The sequence below is a fragment of the Rhea pennata genome, chromosome 9, assembly GCF_028389875.1.
Source record: "Rhea pennata isolate bPtePen1 chromosome 9, bPtePen1.pri, whole genome shotgun sequence".
Classification (NCBI taxonomy): Eukaryota; Metazoa; Chordata; class Aves; order Rheiformes; family Rheidae; genus Rhea; species Rhea pennata.
In genome coordinates, this window is record NC_084671.1 from 29,214,097 (window position 1) to 29,239,565 (window position 25,469).

The 25,469-nt window shown below is 38.2% G+C and overlaps 1 protein-coding gene across 2 annotated transcripts; it reads left to right on the forward strand.

Annotated features, from left to right (window-relative positions):
• TRA2B (transformer 2 beta homolog) lies at positions 1–24,860 on the forward strand. 2 transcript variants are annotated; one of them, XM_062582414.1, is made up of 9 exons: positions 1–120; positions 7,615–7,748; positions 12,321–12,483; positions 13,638–13,826; positions 15,574–15,689; positions 16,912–16,995; positions 22,557–22,619; positions 23,380–23,453; positions 24,328–24,860. In XM_062582414.1, exons 1-9 carry the CDS (start codon positions 85–87, stop codon positions 24,336–24,338), a joined length of 870 nt encoding a protein of 289 aa, XP_062438398.1. In that variant the 5' UTR covers positions 1–84; the 3' UTR covers positions 24,339–24,860. The 2 variants fall into 2 exon arrangements, with proteins under 2 accessions (XP_062438398.1, XP_062438400.1); XM_062582416.1 differs by lacking the exon at positions 24,328–24,860 and having other exon boundaries at positions 23,380–23,461.
• Positions 24,861–25,469: the final 609 nt, after the last annotated feature.

A 25,469-nucleotide genomic window follows, 5' to 3' on the forward strand; every position in this document is an offset into this window, starting at 1 on the left:
TGCGTCACTTCCTGTGCGGACAGCGCTCGCGCCGGAGACGGTCGGGTCGGGGCAGCGGTCGCTGGGAGCCTGTGAGGAGGGACGATGAGCGACAGCGGGGAGCAGAACTACGGCGAGCGGGTAATACACGGAGCCCGAGTGCGCTGCCCCGCCGGGCCTCAGGCCGCCCTTCTTCGGGCGGTGCGGCCGCTCCTGGTGTCCTCCTCCTGCGGGCCTGGGCGGAGAGGGCAGTGGAACCGCTGAGGGAGGGGTCGCTGCGGCACGGCCTGTGAGGAATCCTCGGCGGAGCGTGCGGGGAGGCCCAGCGGGGCTGGGTTTTGGCGCGGGAAAATGGCCGCCGGCCCGGTCGTGAGAGGAAATGGGGGCGCGGGGCGAGGACGCTCTAGCTGCCCGCCCGCCCGCGCGCTCCATGGTGAGTCTTCCCGACGCCATCTTGGGCTGGTGACCAGGCGCTCCGGGAGAGGGACAAAATGGCCGAGAGCGGTCGGGTTGCGAGTCCAGGGACCCGTGGCTGTGCCCCCCGCAGCGCGGAGGCCAGCCTGTTTCTGCGCCTAGCGCGCCTACGTGGCCCTTCCGCGACGCGGTGTTACCTTTGCCGTGCCAGGAGCGCAGTCGGACTCCGGGAGGCCCCTGGCTACTTCCCGTGTCGTGATGGTGGGGCCGGGTGGCCGCCGCCAGTTTTTAGGGCAGCTCTGCCAGGCGGGCGGGGAGAAAGCGGCCTGCTACCCCTCGTTTCACCCCCACTCCCACCATCGCGTGCTCCTCATCGCTTCCCGCCAGGCTGTAGGCCCACGTCCGCTCCCGCTGGCCCTGTTTAGGTCCGTGGGCTCTGGACAGGTGATTGAGGGCATCCGGAGCTCCTCGAGCTCGCTGTGGGATGAGAGCAGGCTGCACTGCGGCTGTGTAGGCTGGTGGCGTGGTCACGGTCTGTACTTCTGTCTTTGTAGCCTGTGTGCTATATCCCCTAGCCTTGTGACTTTACAGCAGAATAGAAAGAGACAATGCAAAAAGGTAGTAGTTACATCCTTCATTGTAGTCCCTCCAGAACTGCATTGCAATTTACTTTTAATGAATTACTTCATAAGCTGAACTCTGGCTTGCTGCTCTTTGTGCTTGCTTGTAAAATATTAATTTTGCTTATTGATGGAGTTGCACCTTTGCATCCAGGTGGCTTGGTCTCTAGCTTAATTTAAATGTGACTGCAGTAGTTGGATAGTAAACCTCAAGCAGTGAACTCATAGTGCTAAGGCAGTATTCTCCATGCTTGCATTGTGAAACTTGCCATATGGTAGAAGGTATCTTAAGCTACTGCAAAATATTACTGGCTGGGTGAATTTCACTAAAGTTGCAGATCACTTGCAACAGTTCAGATTGGGGTGTAATCTGTACTTCATAAGTACGTGTAGTTGGTTGGGAGGGTTGGGGGAGAAAAAGTGTTGTTTTTTCCTTTTGCTGCCACAGACAAGTGCGATACAGGAATCAATATTGTATTTTCTTATAATTCAACGTAAGTCTAACTTAAGTTATTGAAGCATCAAAGGGAGTTGTTTAGATGATTGGTAGTTTAGATTTTAAACTTTTCCTAGCGAATTCAAAAAAACCATACTTTTTTTTAAAAAATTAATAATATTGGCAGGAAATTGCATTTTTGCAGTGCCTCTCAATAAGTTAATTTGGTGTTTTCTTATTCATATTCACTCTAATAAGCATTATTAGTATGCGAGTGTTACTATTTCAAGGCAGGTTATATTTTTTTAAAAAAAATTGGTTTCCTGGTAGGTAAAAACAGTAGATGATTTTGAACACTGAAAGGTAGGAACTAAAGAATAGACTTTTATGCCCCTTCTCCTCCCAGCACTGTTTTTCACTAATGCTTTTCACTAATGTTTCCATATTACAACCAGTAGATTTTCAACAGTAGAGTATTGCTTCTGATTTGCTCAAGATGGATTGCTGCATGCTAGTTAAATATGAGATTTGATTACTACAGTGCAAGTCAGATTGAAAACCAATTTAAAATGATAACCTAATTCTAGTACGTTTTGTCAGGATAACCTACTTTTTTATCTTTTATTTAGCATAAATAGAGAAGTAAAAACTATTGTTGTAAAGTGGTTTTGAAACAATTGGTGCAGGTTGTGATAGGACAGCAGTTGCTGTGCTGTTGTGCTTTTTCCCCATGCCCATTTTTCTATTTTGTCTCCTCTGGACTTCCTGGAAAAAAAAATAATATTAAATTATGTTCAGGCAATCTCTACAGTGAACGAGGCTTAAGATGAGTTACGTCCCATTAGAGCTTGTGCAGAAGACTAACATTATTTCTGTATAACTGAACTTTCGTGACTCATTTATAGGTAAGTCCTACATGATATCCATGCTTGTAAAAGTAAAAAGTATGATAATTTAGCTACAAGCCTCCTATTGTAGACTAGATCAGGCATTGGCTTTTCTAGTGCTATAACATTGTTACTTACAGATATCTTTTACTTGTTTAAGGCTTGTATTTTACCAAATCGGTAGCTTTCTACTTCTTCAAGCTGGGCTCTGAAGTCTCCACTTCGCAGAGTAGGAACGTTGTTTGGATAAATAATCTAGGATATGGCTTTACCGCTGGTTGTTAAACTGTTCCAAGCCTATGCTGCCAACAAGAATTATGCTCCTAAAATTGTTAAATTGTTTTCCTGCTCCTTCCCTTCTGCCGGTGCTAGTGACTGTATAGTCAGTCAGATCTGGGAACTGAATCAGCTGGAATTTATTTTCTGATTCAGTTTCCAGCTGCATTGGTTCACAGACTTGACTGTATAGCCACATGAGCCTTAGGGTCAGTAGAGAAGAAATGCTCAAGCACTGGTGGAAGTCATGGGACTTGCTATCTTAGTGGCAACTGAAATTTAAATTGGGTTTATGTTGTGACTTTAATACTGTTTCTTCATCAAATTGTTTCATACTGCTTATGCTTCATAGTGATTTTAAACTCTGAAAACTTCTGTAAAATCAAAGAGATTAGATAAATGATCAAATATTTGAAATAATGGTAAAATTTAACTTCTAACAGCATGCAGTGAGACAGAGTGCCACTTTCTTCCAAGTCTCTTCTATTTTGCTCATGGTAATCTTGTTCACTCTTGAGATATTTGTGCAGTTTGTGCACAGAAGGCTTGGAAAGAAAGCTGGTTAGGAAAATTCTTACTTCCTTTATTCTCTGAATATTTGGAACCTCCAAATAGCAAGTCTCCTGTGAGCTAGCTTGGTTGTGTGACTGATCAGGGAGGAAAAAAAAATCTTACAGCTGGATTTCTCTTTTTACTGTCAAAATACCTTGAATGGTTATTGATCACTTAAAAGGTAAAGTCAGCATTTTTGAGAATATTATATCATCCCTTAGAAATAAATAGTGGAAGAAGTTCTAAGGAAGCAGTTTGGGATGGTCAGAAGCCATCTAATAGCTTGCTGCCGTCAGAAGTATGGGTCATTCTCCTTTTTCCTCCTTCACTTTCTGGCATTTGATCTGACCTCTTGGTGGGCTCATTCAATACTCTTAGCTGTGAGAAAATCATTTGCTTTTTTTGTTGTTGGATTAGTTTCCTCCTAGCTTAGTGTACGGAGGTCAGAGTGAATGGCAGATGGAGTGGAAGGAAGCTGGGTTTTGGTGCTGTTGACCTGCTAGATCATGAGCTCAACTTTCCAAACCACATTGTCTTGTCTTTTATTTTTATTTTTTTATTTATTTATTTTGTGCTGTTTGGAAGCTGTGAACTAAATTGAAATATTTAGGCTTTAGTTAGAATCTTTTGGAAAGAAAATATTACATCTCTTAATTTACCTCATTAGTACCTTTATTGTTTTATAAATTTGTTTTAACAAGGTCTTAGAAGAAAAGCACTGGAAGTGAGTGTGTTCTGCAAGCTGCTGTAGACTGCTTTCCCTCATGATATGGGATTCCCAGCCCCTAGCAGCGATCTGGTGATGGAGTGGCTTCAGAGCAAGTCAGGATCAGTGCACTAAGGCACTGGAAAACAGATGTGGGAAGAGAAGCAGAAGCTGTTATTACTTTGTTGGATTCAGCAGTAGAGAGATTGAAGGAATGTGCTGTTAGCACAATTACACTTTTAATAAATTTGCAGTCAGATTTGAGGAAATCATGGGAGGCTGTACCTTTGGGAAAGCAAGTGGAAATACATAAGTTTGTAGGAATTCAGTATAAATAATATCAAAATTTTGTTTGGCTATATTTTAGTTGTTAAATAACTGAAATCTATTACTCATTATGATTAATTCCTGTGAGGAAGAACTGGATCTCTGAAGTACAAGAAGTGCATGACCCAAGCTTACATACGTTATAGCTGCTTCTATCAATGGAAATTTTTTTAATCTGCTGTCCCCAGAACAATTCCGCTCTTCTGATATTCTGTACTTTCACAGTAGATGAATGTGACAATCTTTATGAATGTGCTTAGAGGTACACACTTCTAAGAGAGAATTCAGAAACCACAACTTAACGTCTTTCCCTCCATCATGTAGTATTGAAATTCAAGTGGAAGTAGGTCGGATTTGTAGGTACAGATCAAGTGACTTGATGGCTTTTAAAATCTGCAGTTGAGAAATTCAAGGTTAGAAAAATGATTATTTTGGAATGATTATTTGGAGTAGTTATTTGGGAATCTGGAAGTATTTAAAATTTAAAAATACAAGCTAGCTTTTTTCTTTATCTTTGTTCTTCCATGTGTCATGAGCAAGAAGTTTATTTTACTTTATTTAACAAGGTTACAACTCATGAAGCAAAAGGTAGAAAAAGAGAACATTGTATTCAGAACAACAAAAGCAGGTAGTAGAAACTGTCAAATGAATTACCGGAGGTGAGGGGAATGGCTTAAATAAACCATCATCAGGAGATGGTATAATGGGGCATAAGTTAAGTTTGGAGTTCTGGCTAGCAGTGTTTGAAAAGCTGTAATTTAGGTAGGAGGGATTCTCTTAGATGAGAAGGGGTAATAGCTTTTCAATTCTAGAGATTATTACCAGTCTGAGTAATACCTTGAACAGATGAGATGCAATTAATTCCTCTGAGGCTTGAAACAAGAAAGAAGTGACATAATACTGTAAAATATGGTAGAGTTAAGTTTAAGATTTGGAACATGATGATCCAGGAAATAAAAAGTTGTAGGTTTAAAACCAGCAAAGTGTTGTGAAATCCAAAGAAGCTGTATGAAAATAAGCCAACTGCCTCATTTTCGGATGTGGTTATCATGCCATTGTCTTCAGATTTTTATTCTTTGTAGGTTTCCATCAATATAAAAGAGCAAACAAACATCATCCCATAAGTGTGTCAAATGGATGAAGACTTAGATCACTTGCTTATTCTAGTGCCACTTCCATAATGATTGCTTCAAAGCCTGGTGTCTCTAAAAATTACTGTTGGGGAGGGAGGGGAATAGCTTTGGAGTATGTTTCTGAGCAAGGTCTTTCTCCCTGCTGTTTTCTTCCCATTCCCAAAGCATCATATGTGTTTTCTGTTTTCTTCAGTATTAGATGTTCTATCTCTGGACCTTACCTATTCTGTTTAGACTGAATTTGTCAAGAGTATATTGTTTTGGGAATTAAGTATTTTTCTCAAATATAGAACAGTCTTAGTTCTGGTTTTATCACTCCTTCAAATCTTGTTTTTTTTTTTTTTTTTTTTTATAAAGTCTAAAAATATTTTGAAAACTACTTATAGTTAAATTATTACATGAGACTTCAGAACTCATTTCTAGGACTGTTATAATGTAGTAATGAGGTTAGGATAAATTTGGTATTTGTGAGAAATTAGTTCTCAGTGCTTGTGTTAACCTTTGCAGGTGTAGAAAATAAGATGTTTATTAAACTGTAATGGAGCTGATCATGCATTTTGGTGAATATAGCTGTGACCAACTTTGTTTTATTTCTTTGGCTCTCTATTAATTGAAAATCTGCTTCATCTTGCAAGCGCCTCCTCTTCCCCCAGGTGTTATATGATGGGCAGTTTTAAATAGCTAGACTTCATTCTAAGTGATTTAGAATTGATTTAAGCAAAACTAAAATTTGATTTAGCAAATGGATTTTTAAATGCTTGGTACTTTTAGTGGTACTATTGGTACTTGGTACTATTTCTATTAGAATTTCAAAAGAAATTGTGTTCAAATTTTAGCAAACATTACTTAGATAAAACATAGTTTTAAACAAATGGTTCTACTCTCTTTAGTGAGCATTGTCAAGACTTGACCCATGATTTAGAACTTAGTCTTTCTAAAAATAAATGACCAAATAGATGAGTTTTCTGCTGAATCTTAAATTTCTTCTAATATCTTGAAGTAAATAATACCTTCTGGTATATTTAACCCAAAAGTTGAAGCCATGTGACTGAATTTAGCATTGTATTGATTAAAAATACAAATGTTGAAAAGGATAATTAGGTTATGTCATTACCAAAATAGATTACAAGTAAATAATAAAGAAGGTGGGATGCTTTTCCAGAGCAGTACTTGTGTTTTGCACAGAATTGTATTTTCATTTCATGAAAAATCATATTTGACTTGGAGTTACAAACCCTGCACGTGTAATCACACTTGTGCAGGCAAAGTAGATGTGAGTTTTAAAACTAGACCTTCTAAACTGTGAGAACTTTCCAAAACAGTAACACAGTCATAAGTCAATGAATGAAAACTACTCTGTGCTTTCTACATTCAAAAAGCACATCAATTAGCCTCTGTAGGGACTTAATTTACTTAAGTCATTTCTTGCTGATTTTGTCTTAAGTATGTGGCTGATGAATTACAAAATATTTGAATTTCTTAATGCCAGAATTGATGAGTAAGTCTTCAGTTGGTCCATTGTACACTTGATATTAAATGTAGACATAAATAGTGAATTCAGTTACTTAGTACTAAGTTAAATTGAATTGACTGAATCTGTATATAAAATAGTAGGAAAGTTGGTAGATTCAATTCTTGAACTGCATATATAGTCAAAGTCCACAAAACTTTTTTTTTCTAGTTTCAGTTTTGGCACTAGATTTTATCCTGGAGTTTTTAAATATTCTTCATCCTGTTCTTTTTCTATTAAGGTTAATGTTGAAGAAGGAAAATGCGGAAGTCGCCATTTGACAAGTTTTATAAATGAGAATTATTTGAAGCTCAGGAATAAGTGAAGCTGAAATTTGAAAAAAAAGAAAGTGAATGCATGCTAATTATCAGACCAGAAGTCCCACTTATAGAATATTGAGCAATTTGTGTGAAGTGGGGAAGATGAAAGAAGTCAGAATTTGAAACGGAAGAATGAAGAAAAGGAATAAAAATGAAGTTAAGATAAGAAGTAATCTGGAATCTGAAAGCACTACGCTAAGTAATTACTAGTCTGTTTATGTGTCCCTGTATATTTTGCTAAACATGCATGCATTATCTGTTTAATAGCAAAACTATATGCAGGGTAAAGAAGTGTCTACCAGGGAAAAACTTCTTAAAAATCTAGGCAGTTCTAATTCCAACTGCCCGGACACATAGATATGATATTTTACCATTTATTTCACTGGAGCTTGTTTACAGACTTTAGGTAAACCAGAAATTGTGTACAAATTAGGCTTTCAATATCTGCGTGCAGGAATCCCGTTCTGCTTCCAGAAGCGGAAGTGCTCATGGTTCTGGCAAGTCGGGGAGGCACACTCCTGCAAGATCTCGATCTAAGGAGGACTCGAGGCGTTCCAGGTCAAAATCTAGATCCAGGTCTGAATCCAGGTGAGTTCACTTCTTTTACCTCTTCCTCCCCTTCGCAAGTCAGATATCTTTGGATTATTATGGCAGAGATGAACTGAAGTCTAATTTAGCCCATTCTATTGCCAGAAGTAACTGGTGATCTGTGAACTTTAAATTCAAAGGGATGTGTGTGGTTTCTGTATTGAAAAGCTGAATCATCAAGTTAGGCCTTCTTTTTGAAGGGTTTTTTTTTTCTTTTTGAGAAGTTGTGCGCTACATAGGCTTACGTCTTTACTGATACAGTTTTTAAGGAGACCTGCCTTTGAAGTTTAAGCTTAAAAGGACTGGTTTCTTGGGTGCGAAGTGTTAGGTGCTCTAGATCTTTCTGGGCTTTAAAAGAAATGAGTGTATCTACAGAGTTTTCCTTAAACCGGCCATAATAGTGTTAAGGATTTTTTTACTGCAAGCAATAATGTTTTTAAAATAGTAGCTGGTATATTTCCACCAAAAAAGAAAAGGGAAGCAGTAGACATAAATGCAAATTGTAACAGATCTTTCTTACCTTTAAAATATATAGTCACCTGAAAATTTGTAAGCTGAAAAACTAAAATCTAGAGTGTTTCCTAGCTCTCAAAAGTTGTGAGAAAGTAGCTTTTTTGCATTTGTTATATGACAACACGAATGGACACTACGAAAATGCATTTTTGACTCTGTTAACAGTCCTTTTATTTCTGCCAAATAAGCTGTACATACAGAAGTCTTCTTGAAACTGTTAAGGAACTTTTCACTGAACAATCAACCATGCTCGTAGTCTAAAAATAAGATAATCAACAAAGTCATTGTGTTAGTCACTTGATATTAAATTTACTAGACATGTCCTCTAAGAGGTACGTGCTTGGTGCCTATTTTAAAAGAATGAATGAAAAGGCAACAAAATCTGTACGTGGGTGAATGATGTCATTTCTGTTGAGAACCTAGATAATTCAGTGCTGACTAAACAAGGAAATGAGTCTTCCTTTGCTCATTTGTAAGCATTCAGAAAAAAAAATGATTTCAGTAGTGGGTTTTCCTGCTGAGATGTTCACTGTATGTTTTTGTGTATGAACACTGAATTAGGCTTACCAAAATAAGGCAGCTAGGGTCAGGGTGGGGGACAGATGACAACTTTTAAAGACATTATTCCATTAGCAATAACCCATGATAGAAAATACTATCAAGTACTGTGCTTAGGTCTGCTGGCAAGATTAGAATTAATCTAGCAGGAGCCAGGAAGCGTATCACAATTGTGGCCTGACTGCATGTTGAGATGAGAGCTGATACAGATTATTCTGCCTTCCCTGGACAGCTCTGCGCACCTGGTTTTCCTTTGGGTGGAAACTGGATGCAGTGGCAGGGGGACAGCTGCAAGATACTCCGGTTGATCCTGTATTCAGTATTGCAAGCTCAGAGCATAGCAGGGCTGCAGTTCGGGGAACTAATAAAGATGAACATAACTATGTACAGTTGAAGGCCTTTTCATAGAAAAGATAAATACTTGGGGATTTTGACACAGGAATGGGTGTGTTTTTTCTCTGTACTTCAGGTCTGGTCATAATTGTCAAACTATGCACTTGAAGATTCCTATAGCAGAAGAATAAAAATGTCAAACCAAATACTTAGTATTTTCATTAAAAACATTTAAATTATAATCATTAAATAATATCAGTTATTTAAAATTATTTGTAATAAATATTGCTTAACTTAGTATGAGACTGGAGTGACATGGGTAACTGCTAGTAATGAGAAACTTGTAGGGTAGTTCAGGAGGACTGAAAAATTGCCTGAAGCAGTCAGCTGTGGGCTCAGACCATGTTACTTTATGCAGCTGGCTTTTGAAAGCCTCAAAGAGGTTGTGTAGCCTCCATCCTTAGGGCAGCCTTCTATCTTCTAAAACCACAAGCATGTCAGGGCCTAGCCCAGCATGTTCTCAGCACCTTAATCCATAATCCCTATGGTTTTAATGCTTTTCTTTTAAAGCCTTGTATTTCACTTGCAAAATACCCAGGATATTACGTAAGAATGCAGACACAGCTTGTGTTTGCTTCTTTCAGCGTTGTATACAGGATCTGGAAATCCAGAGTCCTGGCACTGTAATACATTTTTTTAAAAACAAACTGGGCAAGCTGGTAGTTCTTACGAGAAATCACCCTTTGAATAATATCCTTGCAGCTGCAGGTTCAGTGGTTTTCTTGATGAACAGCAGGAAAAGTTTGACTGCCATGGCTTCCTGAGCATCTAACAGCCATCCTGAAAATATCTATGAAAATACTGGAGGAGGTATATTGCAGAGTTGGAATGGATTCATTAGTGATTTTGACTAGAGTTGTAGCCTTGTGTCAAGGCACACATTTATAATCAACAAACTTAGGTCTGTTTTCAGTGCCGTCACATACCTGGATGTGACCGTGAGCAGGTCACCTAAATCTTGGTTCTGACTGTATAAGTAATGCTATGAGAACTTTCATATTTCTTGGTGGTTTCTGTGGCAAATGAATTTTTGAGTCACTAGTATTACATACAAATTTTGATTTGGGAACAAGTCTGTGTCCTTTTGTATTTAACATTTGGAGTTTGGGTGTACTTGGTTAAGAAATTAAAAGCTGCTTTTTATTGAAGATTCCTCAGTAGTATAGGGGAAATGCTCTGCAAGCATACTTTTTTATTAATTTTTTTTGGCTGATTCTGTATGTTTTTAAAGTCTAAACACTTCTCAGCAGAGAAACGGGGATTTTCAGATGTGTTTTTGCAGTAAAAGAGAGTAACAGCAGTAGCACTTAGCATTTAAGGTACCATATGTAAGCAATGACTGTTTTAAAATAAATATTATTCTTTCAGATAGCAGTTTGTCTAGTTTAGGAGTGTTCAGTTCTTGTTGTTGGATACATTTTAAAACCTGGAACATCAGTTCTGTGTTTGCCTTCAGATGAACTTTTTCAATGTCAAAGGATAAAATGTGGCTATATGCAGGTGCTGAGCTTCGTATTTGTTGGGCATTCCATTGTCTTTCTGTACTGACTTTCTTGCCTCATTTGAGAGTTCAGTCGCTTTCTTCTCCTTTCTGTTGTCAAAAAAACATGGTTTGTTCTGTCTAAATACATTGTTGTAAGTGTTATAATGAGATGAGTTGAGCAGGAGCTGGTCTGTTTCCCTAAAACACATGTATATGCTTCAAGTAGAGAAAGACTTGACTAGCTGGCTCGCTCCTGAAAGGGTTGGAGATGTAATTTTTTTGAGGAGGTTTGTAACTTGAAGGGTATGTCATGCAGTTTGGCTGTCTGTGGGACACCTGGTGAGAAATCCTGACAACAGGAGCTGTTAAATGCTCAGGAGAGTAAAAACCGGTCTAGGTTAAGAACTTCTGTCGTGCCAGTGTAGCAGCTGTTTACTCTGAAACATGGTTCTGTAATGATGGTATCTTCTAATCTGAGTAATATTTGTTGCCGTGTCGTCCTCCTACTTTGTGGAGGCTGTTTAAGGCACCAGTGAGAGTCTGAAGGCTAACAACTTGTGACAAAGAGCGTTAATCCCCCCCAACCCCCAAATATTACATTGTTAAATGCACTTTTTAGCCTTGCAGTAGTTTTCTTAGTAAATGTTGTATAGCATGCAAGTTGTTCAGTGAGTGTAAGCAGCAGGCAAAGCTCAGGAATATTCTTACATTATAAATGTTTTACCTGCTCAGCTTCTCAACTAAGGATCAACTGTATTTTGAAGGGCTGAAAAGTTAGTGGAGGTAACTGAAGTGTTTCATGATCTCATCTCCACAGACCTAGTGCTGTTGGGAAAACATTTCTTGAAGCCTTCTGAAGAGAAGTGGGCTGAAATTAGTGAGCCAGTTGCACCTTTGCCTAAGTATGCTACAAGTCTGAACGTGTAAAACTAGCTTACACATGCAGCTGATGTTAAGTAACTGTTGAAATACCAGATTGTGGATAAACCTACTACCACTTTGTTATAAGGGCTTAATCTCTTGAATCCTGTTGAACTCTATTTTGGAGATATTTTGCAAGCTTCTGTGCTTTTAATTATCTACTATGTAAAAAGTATATTTGCCTTTCAGTTCTGTTAAAAGCTGTGTTGTTCTAAGTGCTAGAATAAGCATCTCTGCAATCATGGATCTTCTGTGTGAAGATAGACTTACAATTTATTCCTGTTTCCTTTCTGTGCTAGGACTTTGAGAGAGCCGTTGCAGCTATTTTATTTTTACTTAAATACTACTGTAAATTCTGTGATTATTCTAAGCGTAAACTGTTTCAAGCCAAGATAGTCTTATTAGAGAAAATTAGAAACTATTGGGGAGTTAAAAACTGACTCTAATGGAAGTTGAGGTTCCTTCCTCTATTCCCTGCTTTTCTTTTTCATTAATAGAAGTGCTCTGAGAGCATCAACAACAGTCTTAACTGTAAAGGTGACCAGTAAGAATTGATTAGCTTTGTCTTCTGGAATACGACTTACCTATGTGGTACTGCAGGTTCTTAGAAAATAGTTTAAGCTTTTGTTTTTGAATATTTGACTTTTTTGCTTTTTGAAAGATTCAAAAGGCATAGCTTTATTTATTGTAAATCCTTCTTGCAGATCTAGATCGAGGAGGAGTTCTCGTAGACACTACACAAGATCACGCTCTCGTTCCCGATCTCATAGGAGATCCAGAAGTAGGTCTTACAGTCGGGATTATCGACGACGACATAGTCACAGCCATTCACCCATGTCTACTCGCAGGCGTCATATTGGAAACAGGGTAAGTCTGTTACAAAAGTAGGAGACTCATTTCTAGTCTTGAATAATCTTAAAATTGCTAAGTTTGGTCATCGGGATTTTTCAGAAAAACATTTTGCTCTTAAGAAATTAAGTCATTTGTCTCAGCTTCTAATTGCAAAGTAAAATCACTTCCCTGGTAAACTAGTGAGTGATAGTAAAATGCGGTTACAGAAGACCTGTATCTTTTTTCTGAAAATCTTTCTGCAAACTTAAGAACCTGCATGCGATTTGACTTTTTTTTTCTGTCTCCTGTGCTTTGTTGGTAGAGCAGAATAACTATCAAGTTTGACTCTTCAGGTACTAAATTAATCCTATTTAATTTTATAGCTTGAAAAACAAAATTTTAGAACTTTACTTACTACAATAAACTGTAAGAAAGCTCTAGCAGAAAAACAAAGGTCTGTTTAAAAGATAAGGTTGAGATTGTCATTTCAGTTTTGATACACCTTGGATCTCCATAAGGTAGCAATGTCTGTACAGTTTAAGTTTTTTTTTTTTTTTTTTTTTTGGGGGGGGGGGGGGTTTGTGGTTTTGCTGTTTGTGTGTAGATGGCTTTTGTTTTGTTTGGGTTTTTTTCCAAAATGCCTTTAGAAAGGAGGGAGAAATGCTTATCTCTTCTTGATTAGAAAGACTAGAGAATTAAAATATTCAGTAAAGAACCACCAAGACAGGTTTTAATTAAATGAAGGCATATGAGTCGATTTTTAGCTGTTTACATCCTCAGGTGACAGAGCAGTGTGAATCACACTAAAATAGGGAAGGGGACAGTGATAAATAACCCAAGTAAAGAGGTGATCCAGGCCCGTCCATCATAATCAACAGTCACCAGCTAGCGTGGGAAGAATGTGGTATATGGCTATGTCTATATATATTTACATGTTTATATAGATATATGTGTATGTGTATAAATAGTAGGTTTTTTTGTCACTATAGTTGCTACAGCGTGCTAGGAAATAACAGGTGTTTTTGTGAAAGGTTATATATCTTTTTCATAAAAATGTTTACTTGCAAGTTTAACGAATTGTAGCAGTGTTTTTTTTTTTTCTGGCTTGAATTGTTGGCAGACTCAAATTTGTGAAATATTTTGTTTTGCAAATAAAGCAATTTTATTCTAATAGGTATCTCTTCCTTTAGGCAAATCCTGACCCAAATTGTTGTCTTGGTGTGTTTGGACTGAGTCTGTACACCACAGAAAGGGATCTGAGAGAAGTTTTCTCCAAGTATGGTCCAATCGCTGACGTTTCCATTGTGTATGATCAGCAGTCTCGGCGTTCAAGAGGATTTGCGTTTGTGTACTTCGAAAATGTCGAGGATGCTAAGGAAGTAGGTTGGAGAAAAGAAAGACTGTCATATTTACTGTGTTCTCAGTTGCTGGAAAGTAACAGGATTTATCCTAGGAAGCTCACTGTTCAACCTTTGAAGTGATACAGGGATCTTTGTGCATTCATCCCTTATAAATGTTTGACATAATCATAATGCAAGCTACTGCTAAGCAAACTTCTGTCACCTGAAAAGGAAGGATTTACTTATCTAAGCATTATTTCAAGTAGTGTTTTGATAGCAGATGTAGTCTTCCTTGTGTGCAAAGGGATCAGCTGTAGAAACTGTTCTTGTTTTCACGCTTACTTTTACTTGAAAACTCCTCTCTTCATTGATAACTTCTACTGTGATGATAGTGCACACAGATAAATTGTGAATTGGGATTCTTTGAGATTAAAAAAGTGCCCTTTGTCAGCAGTTTCTCTGGGTTTCTAAATCTGTATGGAAAGCAAATACATAGAATATGTGATAGAGGCTGCCTTGAAAACTGTTCAAGATCACATGTTGCAGGCCACTATTTTCTTTTCTCTGCCTTTTGAGGGCCTAAAATACCTTCAGCACCTTATCATAAACTTCAGAATCTTAAATCAAGTGATAAATATCTATTGTGTACTGGAGGAAAGAGCATAAGGATATGGACACTGGTCCTTGTATAGGCTGAATTGTTGTGTAATTCACCAAAGCAAACTTCAACCTAGCCATAGTGCAAACTGTCAATAGGAAGAAGAGAACAGAGACACAAATTCCTTCCAGTTTAACTGTGAGATGAGAGTTCCTTCCTATCCTTGTATGTGGTCATCTTTTTAATGTTGAGCATGTTCAGAGTGCACCACACTGGCGTGGAAGAGTTTCTTAAATGCTCTAGTGCACTGTAGGAGCATTAACGTGCATTCTGATGACTTCTAGTGCTTCAGAGAAGTCTAGGGGGGTGGGAGAGGAGGAATGTTTTCTGGAAGGCCAGGCAAAATACCTCAGTGCCTTTCTGGCCCCTGCAAGTAATCTCTGGAAATACTAAAGCATCAGATAAAATTTAATAATGTCTATACTGCATAAAAAGTTTGGGGATTTTGTGTTTACAAGTAGTACAGAATGAGCAGAGAAGGGAACTTGCCAGCTGTAGAGTTCTGCAGTTTAGCCTGCTCTTGAAAGACACTGGGCTGGCATTCTGCATGAATTCAGCCTTTTAGGAACTACAGTGTTTTTTTTTTTTTGTTGTTGTTTTTTTTTTAATCAAATCTGGCATGAATCTTCCATGTTAGGTTGAAGCTTTTTATGTTGGTCCTGCAACTTGATAGAAAAAAGCAATGGCTGCTTTTTGATGTGCATTTTATTTATGACTCAAATATGATCATAGCCAAGGTCACAGTTGAATTTGAGGATGCGTTTGAGGAAAAACCTTAGCTGTCATGCAGCACTAATCTGTTATTAACTTATAAATGTTGTGCTTCGTGTTCTGTGTTGGAGTAGTTACACCTCCCTACATGTGTGTATACACAGGTGTCTCTTAATCATGTAAGATACAGAGGTAGTATATCACTATTATAGCATGAAATGCCTGAAACTAACATTCTTTATAAGTTGAAGTCCTTGAGGTGTAGGTTCAGTGTTATGTATCAGGCATAAGTGAAATTTAGACTTGAATCTTAATTAAGCTATTTTAAGACTCCCTAGTATTTGAGACAGAGGTTAGAAACTTCTGTTGATACTGAAGTTAAACCTACAGCTAGTTGTATTTTATCATTCTGTATAGGCTAAAGAACGTGCCAATGGAATGGAGCTGGATGGAAGAAGGATCCGGGTAGACTTCTCCATAACAAAAAGACCTCACACACCTACCCCTGGTATCTACATGGGAAGACCAACTTAGTAAGTCACCTGATTTTAAACCAGTAAGGGATGAGATTCATACCAGGTCCTATATTTTATTAATATTGTTCAGCATCCCCTCTAAGAGTCCTGCTTCTGTGTGCTTTTTGTTTTTTAACAGGCTTCTACTTCAGTGTTGTGTTATGAAAGCCAGCCTGTATGTGCAGTATAGTATTAAAGCCTAAAATGAATATATTTCCTTGCTTCTGACTTGTATGCCCCAGTGTGGACATTTCAGTACTGGGAACTAAAATACAAAAAGCACCGTTAATGCCTCATTATGTTAAAAAACAAAACAAAACAAAACAAAGCCTCCGATGACTTTTAGCTCACTTAAACACTCTTAGGTGTGCTAACGCTGACCTAACAAAGTTTCAGAAAGTTACTAACTTAACTGATCAAGAAGGCTCTGCAAATTAGAAAAACAAAGAAAACCTACATATGTGGACAGGTGCTGGTAGTAATGCTTATCTTTCGAGTCTTTCAGATAGGAGAGGTTAATTTATATAGTACTTGTCAGTGACTAATCTAGGGTCAGTGAGCAGAAACCCATGTTCATTACTTAGGCTGCCCGCACATGAATTGTCTAAACATTTAAATAAGTTTACAGTGACAATTTCTGATGTTTTCTACATGATACTAAGTTGTATATGATTAACGGGTGATCTCCTATATGCCTTCAAACATTAATGGCTTTGTAAGCTGTAGTTTTTAGGAAGAACAGAGTACAATAGCAAGTACTAGTTGTGCAGCTTTGTCTGTTTTCCCTATCAAAAGAGTATTCATTTATTAGCTTAGTTACTGAGAATGTGAATTGTTTTTCCAAGTTTAAAAGCTTTCAACTGATGGTATTGGTGAAAGTGTGCCTGATACTGAGGTGGTTAGTTATTTTTAATGGGGAAATTCTTCCAAAAGGAGCTCTCTGAGTTAAAAGTGAATGAAAAGTTGGCATAGAATGGAATTCCTCTGCAATGTCAAAATGTTAAGAGCTTTCAGACCCAGGAGGAAACCAGATAGTTGTTTTAAAGTTTGAGCACTTTAAAAAGCAGTGATTTAAGCATTGATGAAGTAGGAATGCTCAGGCAGTCACTTCAGCTGTGAGGATGGGTGGTAATGCTAAGTGAGGTAGTAGAACACTGACTTTATGCCTACTGTGAAGCACTATGAAGAATATATAATGTTTTATATTCTACTAAATGCAATTCTGTTTTACTGCTTGTAGTGGCAGCTCACGACGACGAGATTACTATGACAGAGGGTATGATAGAGGATATGATGATCGTGACTATTACAGCAGATCATACAGGTGAACCAACTTTTATAATACTAGACTGCTTTTTAAACAGTGCTTTTTAACCTCCACTCTTACTTAAGTGTCACCAGTTTATCTTAGAGATGTGTTTTTAAATATTCTTTTATTCTGGAATCTTACTATAAAATCTTTATCAAAATGAGTGTTCAATATAAATCCATGTGCTGGTGAGATTGAGAAATACTTAGAACAGCGTATTTAATTTTGGCCTGAGTTGATTCATAATGATTTTTAGTCTGTAATCAGTTTTCCAAAACCTATTACATTCTTTCTACTGTCATACTAAATTTTCATTGGTTCATTTCTGTTAGCAATAAAGTGGTGGGAACAGAAGTGCAGACCTAGTGCTTGAATTTGCATTGTAATTTATTTGTATTTGGAGTCAGATGGCAGACAGTAGGAGATAATCAGTGGTTGCCGGTATCCCTTGTTAATAATCATAGCATCTCAGCTATTGCCAGAAATGAGGAATCAGAAATTGAAAGACTAAACTGGTCTGTATTGGGCAATTATGTGAAAAGGTTTTTTTAACATACTGGTAATTTAATTGTATATAAAGTAACAGTATTACAAAACCACACACAAAGCTTAATTGTCCAGTAACAAAAGTAGTTCGATTGTTGCATGGAGCTAAAAAGGGGATTACCTTCCACTGGGCAATGTGTCAGTTAATTCCTTGGCACCCACAATTGGGATTTCCTTGTTGTAAAGGTGTTGATCATCAGGCATCATAAGCTAGTGGTAGGAAATGACAAGTTTAAACAGAAGAACTAGAGGAGAAACTGAAGCCATGTTTTTTAGTAGATTTAACAGATTCTGCTGGAAGGTATATGCAGAGTTTGAGTTGTAGCTAGCATTTCCTAGAATCTGGCAGAGTCCACGTCTCTTCAGTATACAAGGACAAAGCTGCAGTGTTCAGTAGACCTTAACCACCTTGCCAAACTTCTATCAGGTTGAAAAGGATGGGCGAGGAAAGGGGAAAGTGATGGTATTTTACATTCTAGAAAATCATAACTAATTGTTTCTAAACATCTTCCACCTTGTTACTAGACTAGCACAAATGATAAAATAGTGAGAGCAGCTATTTCTCCAGAGAGGTTTACAACAGCAAAATAATTTGGCTTGTGTATCAACATGATAACAAGGTGATTGAATCTGACCACAAAATCTAGCTTCTACATGACCAGGATAAAGAGGACGTTCTCTTTATGCTGTCAAGCAGTTGCTGTTCGCTGAAGTGATTTGTGTGTTCACAAGCTACCATAATTTGGTGATTTAAATTTTGCTTTTCATGCATAGAGATGCTTATCTTAAACTAATCTAGTCTTATTTCCTTTTCTAAGTATGTATCCAAGCTGTCCCAAAAAGTGCTGAGATAATAGTGCCTATCAGTCGTCTTCTGTTACAGTATAACATACTTCAATGCATCAAATATTTTCTTTCCTAACTTTACTCAAACTTCCTTCTGGGGTACGAGGGACCCAACTTTTCCATTGTTCTGTTTTTCTGTAGCAGTTTCCATTTAAACTATTTTCTTAGACATAACAGAAGCAGTACAGGACTTTTTATTCCTGTGTCTTGTGAACTTACTCTTGCTTGATCATCTGTCAGGTTTGATCTAAGTGTTCTTGGAAATTCACACCTATTCCTGTCTGTCTTCTACACTTCTGTGTTAAATAACAACATTTAGCTTTAGAAAAGAAACCAGCTATGAATGTTCAACAGGAAGACTGCCAGCAACTGTTGCCCCTTTTAAAGTCCTCAGCATTTGTCTGGGACATTATTCAGTTAGGAGTAGGGGTAACAGTTAATCTTTTCTATCTGAAATTACTGAATGTGCATATGGTGGCAGAACCATATAGTATTTCCTGTGCTGTTTGCCTGATTTTAATGCATCTGCATGGGGTGAGTTTATTGCTGGGTAATGTGATATGGGAAGTACATGAATTGAAGTTACATTATCGCCTTGTAGCTCAAAAGTTGTATAAAGGCTAAGTACCATGATATATCAGTCAGCTTTCAGGGTACTTTTACTTTCTAAATACAAAGGAAAAGAATATATTTTTATTTACTTTATTCATGCTTACATGGTCGTTGTCAGAGACGTCAGCTCTCGTCTCCTTTTGTTTCTTGGAATCTTTAGTCTTTCCCAGACTGTCGCCATTGCTTCCCATCTGCTTTTCTCACCTTATATTTGTTAAAGTAAGTGCCTTACTTCTGCAGAGCTTCCAGTGCTGCAGGGTGGGAGTGAAGGTGTTCCTGATACATTACAATAAATACAGGAGGCAAAAATGTCCTACTCGTTTCTGGGAAACAGTCTTTAGAGAAGGTATTCTTTTACCTTCTCAGTCCATTTTGCTGCATCACTGGTTTTGAACCTTTTGGGGAGTTATAACAACTAAAATCTTAAGTAGATACTGGATATGCAAGAACCATGCTTTATTGTTTTTCATTTTGCCCACAACTGTATGTTGGCTTTTATAGTGACAATAAGAGGGAGATGTGACCCAAAAGCACTTCTCTGACTAAATTTCTGGCTCGTTTCAGAGCGCAAAGTGCAGCAATGTTTCCAGGACAGTTACCATTGCCTCTTCTTGTCTCATGTTGTAAAGATAACAAACTTGTATCTAGTAGGTAAATTGATTGAAGCTGTCTGTCAAAGCTTTGGAAGCTGAAAAGTCTTGCAGCATAGTCTGTTGGGCAGTCTGTGAAGTAGTGCTACTAGCTTGTTATTTGTGTTCTTCCATCTTCCACTTTGTTTTGCTCGTGGTTCTAATGTAGACCTGTCAGAATGGAGAGGGCATATAAGAACCAGCAAAAGATTTGGGGTTCTGCAGTGTTTGGTAAGACTTTTTTCTGTTACGTCTTTATGGAACAGATTTCCTTTTTTCCTAATGGATTGGTCCGGGTGTACTGGTTGCCCTTCTTGAAATCTATTACTGCTTTTATGGTTTCAGAAATTGTTTTGCAATTCCTGTGTGTAAGGAATTTCCCTCAGTTCTGATGTGATCACAAGTCTTCACTTAAACATTACCTTTGTCCTTTGTGATGGTGGATTGTGACTTGGATCTTTGTTAAACATTATCAGATACTGGAAATTATTTCAGCTGTTTCCATTAGTGAGACTGGTTGCAAAGACTGATACAATGATTGGGCATAAAGAATACGTGAATTGAAAGGAACAATAGACTAGTAAGAAGTGATGTGAGAAGATGAGCCATTACTTTTAATTAGTGTACCAATTTGCATAGTAACATACAGAATTAAGGGCTGTGCTTTGGTTCAGCCCTTCCGGGTGATCAGGCTCTAGGTAATGTTCTGACTTTCCTGCACACTCTCCTGTGTGTGTTATGTGAATTAGGGCTTTAGGATAGAAATGCTAAGAGTATTGACAGTTCCAGTGAGGATGTTTTCCATTCCCTTTTTGGCAGGTGCATGAGGGGGACATTTTTAGATTTTCTGCAACTCCTTTATAATGTATTACAGCAGATACTGAAAATAAGCCACAGTCTGCACGTGGCTGCTATATAGCTTAAATATCTAATTGCTCTTAGAATCATAGAATCAGTAAGGTTGGAAGGGACCTCTGGAGATTATCTAGTCCAACCTCCTTGCTCAGCAGGGTCACCTAGAGCATGTTAGACTGGATTGCATCCAGGCGGGCCTTCAATGTCTCCAGAGAAGGAGACTCCACAGCCTCTCTGGGCAACCTGCTCCAGTGCTCCGTCACTCTCACAGTGAAGAAATTCCCCCTCGTGTTCAGGCGGAACTTCCCGTGGTTCAATTTCTGCCCATTGCCTCTTGTCCTGTCACATGGGGCAACTGAAAAGCGTTTGTCCCCATCCCCCTGACACCCTCCCTGCAGATACTTATACACATTGATAAGATCCCCCCTCAGTCGTCTCTTCCCCAGGCTAAACAGGCCCAGCTCTTGCAGCCGTTCCTCGTAGGGCAGATGCTCCAGCCCTCTGATCATCCTTGCAGCCCTGTGCTGGATCCTCTCCAGTAGCTCCATGTCTCTCTTGTCCTGGGGAGCCCAGAACAGGACACAGTACTCGAGATGAGGCCTCTCCAGGACTGAGTAGAGGGGCAGGATCACCTCCCTCGACCTGCTGTCAACACTCTTCCTTATGCGCCCCAGGAGACCATTGGCTTTCTTGACCACAAGGGCACATTGCTGGCTCATGGTCAACTTGTCATCCACCAGCACTCCCAGGTCCTTCTCTGCAGAGCTGCTCTCCAGCAGGTCAGCCCCCAGCCTGTACTGGTGCCTAGGGTTATTTCTCCCAAGGTGCAGCACTCTTCACTTGCCCATGTTGAACCTCAGGAGGTTAATTTCACGATATTGCCATGGAATGTTTACTCTTGTAAGGAAAAGCATGACTGTAAAAAGGATAATTAAAAATTTGCATACAGGGTGTCTACCTAAAGGGGAAGACTAAAAAAGAAAATATACACACTGCCTTTCTGATCAGCAAATCTCCTTTTTCCTTCATATGATTGCAGCCTTTTAGAACTGCTGCAAGAGAGCCGTAGCAGTCACCTATGCTTAGTAATCCAAACTTAGTTCAGTCTCCTCCCTATAGCACTCGCTGTAAAAGCTTCCAGTAACAAATAATAAATCCTGTAAGGATGGGTAGTGATTGCTTTAACATGCTTTCTTAAATATTTGGGTGCTTCAGGCAGGTTTTGAACTTGAAACTTCTAAGGTTAGTGGTGAGATGGCCTCCTGTGTCCCACAAGTAAGAGCTGTGATATGTTGTGGTTTTTAAAAAAAACAGGAAAGTAGTCAAACAGCAGTCTAGCAACTAAATGGCTAAGCAGAACCCATTTGTAGGCATGCTGTATAATGAAACATCTAGGGAGGAGATTCTTACTATACTTTCTTCTGTACTTGCCAGCTGTTTCCATTCTTTATTCTTTCAGACTTGGAGCAAAGCCCTTGATAATTTAGTATGTGGAGGTGCCAAACTAGCTGTTGGATACTGTTAAATGTTACAATCAACTGTTTCAGTTCTAAACAGTTGTTATATAAGGATAAGTTGTTCTAAAGATGCTCTTATTTAAACATGATCGTTGTGTATTTAAAACAAAAGAGTGTTTTTCCTTTTTCAACCACAGAATTTGTGCTCATGTTTCTTCAGGATAGTGAACTTACCTTACTACTTTAAAAAAATAATAAAAATAAAAATAAAATGCTTGCCTCAACTGGGTAAGCATCTGAGAATAGAAACAGTTTTTGAAGTCAAGACTATGTACCAGTCTCAAGTTGCTTCTCTTTGGAGAGTTTGACATTGTAAAATACAATCCTGGTCAGCTGGAATATGAATTCTCTAACTGTACTTTAACTCTGTTTTTTAAGCCAACTTCTTCCAAGAAGATATAAAACTAACTGCAGAGAGAAAGTAACTTAATGTTATCCAGTGTAGGAACTAAATGGTTTCTTGACTCTGGATCATTTTCTTATGTTTGATGATGCATTTTGTATGTATGTTTTTTTTGGTGTTACTTTTGTGACTTCAAAAAATTTTCAAAATATTCTTTTGTCTTCACAGAGGGGGCGGAGGAGGTGGAGGAGGAGGGTGGAGAGCTGTCCAAGACAGGGATCAGTTTTACAGGTAAGATAGGAAAGGTTTCAGTATCTGGAGAACAGTGGAAGTATTTCTGTATGTGATTGTAAGCAGAGGTCTAGGATATCTTCAGATACGCTAACAGAAATGGGGTGGGTGCTGAATATATGCTGCTCTTCAGTGAGCAGTGTGATTCATTTCAAGGCTGCTTCATCATTATGTAATGATGTGAGGTTAGTGTAGGGACAGATTAATGTAGCTTTGCACAGGGAAAACTTGTGTAGTGGGTGGATTGGAAGGGGCTGAATTACTATTAAGGGAACTTTAGTGGAAATGGACAAGGAAAATAGAATTTGGAGTGCTTAGATGGGAAGGAATCTCGAGGGCTTGACAGATGGGATTGGATTGGATGTAGCAGAGAGTGCTGTTCAGATCAACTTTCCATCTGAGAATAAACATTTAAATTCAAAGTTAAGGTAAGAATTCATTTATTCTGCTTGTTTGGGATGCTGTTGACTTTAACTTTCACATAGTCAAACTGTGAATGCAGGAGAGCTTATTTCTTTTACTATTCCAAAGTAATATTACTGTGACTAGTTCTTCATGAGAAGAATATTAAGAAAACTCAAATGTTTGCCTTCCTGTCCAGTAGGAATATTAATCAGTTCTTTATATGCTTTACTAGCTTTCCTAAGTGTATGCTTTGATACTGGGATTGGGATGGAGAAAGGTTGTCATATAAAGCTGCTACCACTTGCCTGCTATAGGCACTAACAAAGAAAATGATTGTGCTTCTCCTCTTTCATAGGAGAAGGTCACCATCCCCATACTACAGCCGAGGGGGCTACAGATCTCGATCCAGATCTCGGTCCTATTCACCTCGTAAGTAACCTTGTCTTAGAGCTAGCAAATCAAAAGTAAACTTTCTCTTTGTCTGCATTTCTTCCTTGAGCTCTTCTCTGCATTAAAAACTATTCCAACTTTGGGGTCGGGGTGGGGGAGGTGGGGTTAACAACAGTTTCTTTTTAATACATTTCTCTGAGCAAATGACTACATTGAGGACAGAGTAACAATTTTGCAAAAACTAAAAGTTTGAAGCTATATGTCTCTTGGGAACTAAGTGACAGCAGCACTTCATTATAGCATATTAACAGTTTGCTTATGTCTAAGACAGCAATATCAAATTGCCAAGCTCTGCGTGTTCTCGAATTGAAAGTAAATTTCCCAGTTCAACTTGCTAAAGTGGAGGCTAACGATCTGAGATCCATACAGCGCTTTCCCCCCCCCCTCAAATTGCTTATCTACATAGACTATAAAGCTGTATTTTTGATAGCAGAAAGTGCAAAGTACAACATTCATCATGTATTCCATTTGTAATGTTACATGATTTAAAGCTATTTGTATAATGAGTAGTTTGTATTCTCATGAATATTTTGTGTGTTCAGATGAAAACAAGCGCAACTGCTTTTGCTGATAGATAAAGAAACCGACCTCAGCCATTGACAGATAGTCAGAATGTAAATTCTGTTCTTTATACACTGAAGTATCAGCCCTGTGCATATGAGATATCTTTGTTTTTTCTACATGAAGGAACTTTACTAGTAGAACTGTAACTTTGCATTTTGTCCTAGACAGGTTGTTAGGATCTTGAATTTGTTGTTACAGATTTGAGGTATATCAGTGAGTTCACACTCAACTTCTAATGCGTCAGTACTTAGAAGTCTAATAGGTGTGTATATATATTTTTTTCTTTCAGGTCGCTATTAAAGCATGACATATAGAGGAATTTCTAGCTGCAGCCTTTGAGTTGAAATTGCAAGTTTGTGGACAATATTTTTATTGTCTCTTCTGTTTAAAAACAAGTGAACAGTGCCTAGTGAATAGGTGACTTTTACACCTTTTATGAAGACTACTCTTTCTGTGATGTTAAATGCTGTTTCATTCTGCATATTTGTGTAGTTTGGTGCTTTGTTTCAATTTGTGTTTTGAAGAGTATGTTTTGCATGTATTTTTTTAGTCTCCATTTTGACTCCTGAAAGGTTTCTATTGTAAAAACAAACTGTTCAGTTATTTTTTTTTCTACTGATTCCAAGGTATTCTGAAGATCAAAACCTGTGTAAAACACTTTCAAAACGTTGAAAAATAAAATTTGTTTTTTTCCTACTTACTTTTGCCAAGTATAAATGTGGGTTATAAATGTGGGTTGTAAATGTTCTTCAACACTACATTTTTACACAGTATTCCAGAAGACATAGCACAAAGCCCCGAAATAAAATTCACACAAACTAACTTTGTATTACTGTGATTTTGGCAGTTGTTTTATAAATGTAATGCCTTCAGGTATAGTAATTCAATGTTTAGAGACATCCATATGTAACCTGTACAGCAGCAGGAGCAAGAAACATTCAGCAATACTGGAGCAAGACGAAAATCTTGGTAATGCTGTGCAGGCTGTGGTGTTTCAGATCTACAAGCTCTAACATATTTTGTCACCTAAGGTGAGGAGAGCTTAGAAGTGTGAAAGAACTTCATTTAGACATCCACATCCTTGCAGAAAGCAACACAATAACACTTAGGCTACCTGCTTTTTTTTTTATTATTATTATTTTATTTTATTTCCCTCAAACAAATTCTTCTGTTTGAAAAGTACATCTTCCTCTGCATATGTGAGTAAAATGCTGGAGGCAATAAAAACATCAAATGTCTTTGGACCAGTTTCCCACTTTGAATAGTTTCAGAAGTGCTGTTTTGCCTACTTGTACTCTTCAGCTTCTTCTACTCATAATCTATGAAAATTCTATGTCAGATAGGGAATATTGGATCAGATGAGTATCACAGACCCACTATTGACTAAACATGGAAGCCTAGAAACTAAGGCAAGAACAGAGTGAGACTGTA

Bases quoted from the DNA above. Each gene is read 5' to 3' on its own strand.
- TRA2B (XM_062582414.1), top strand. From the start codon at position 85: ATGAGCGACAGCGGGGAGCAGAACTACGGCGAGCGG. The intron at 7,749-12,320 runs GTGAGTTCACTT...TCCTTCTTGCAG, and splicing joins AGATCCAGGTCTGAATCCAG to ATCTAGATCGAGGAGGAGTT. The intron at 12,484-13,637 runs GTAAGTCTGTTA...CTCTTCCTTTAG, and splicing joins GGCGTCATATTGGAAACAGG to GCAAATCCTGACCCAAATTG.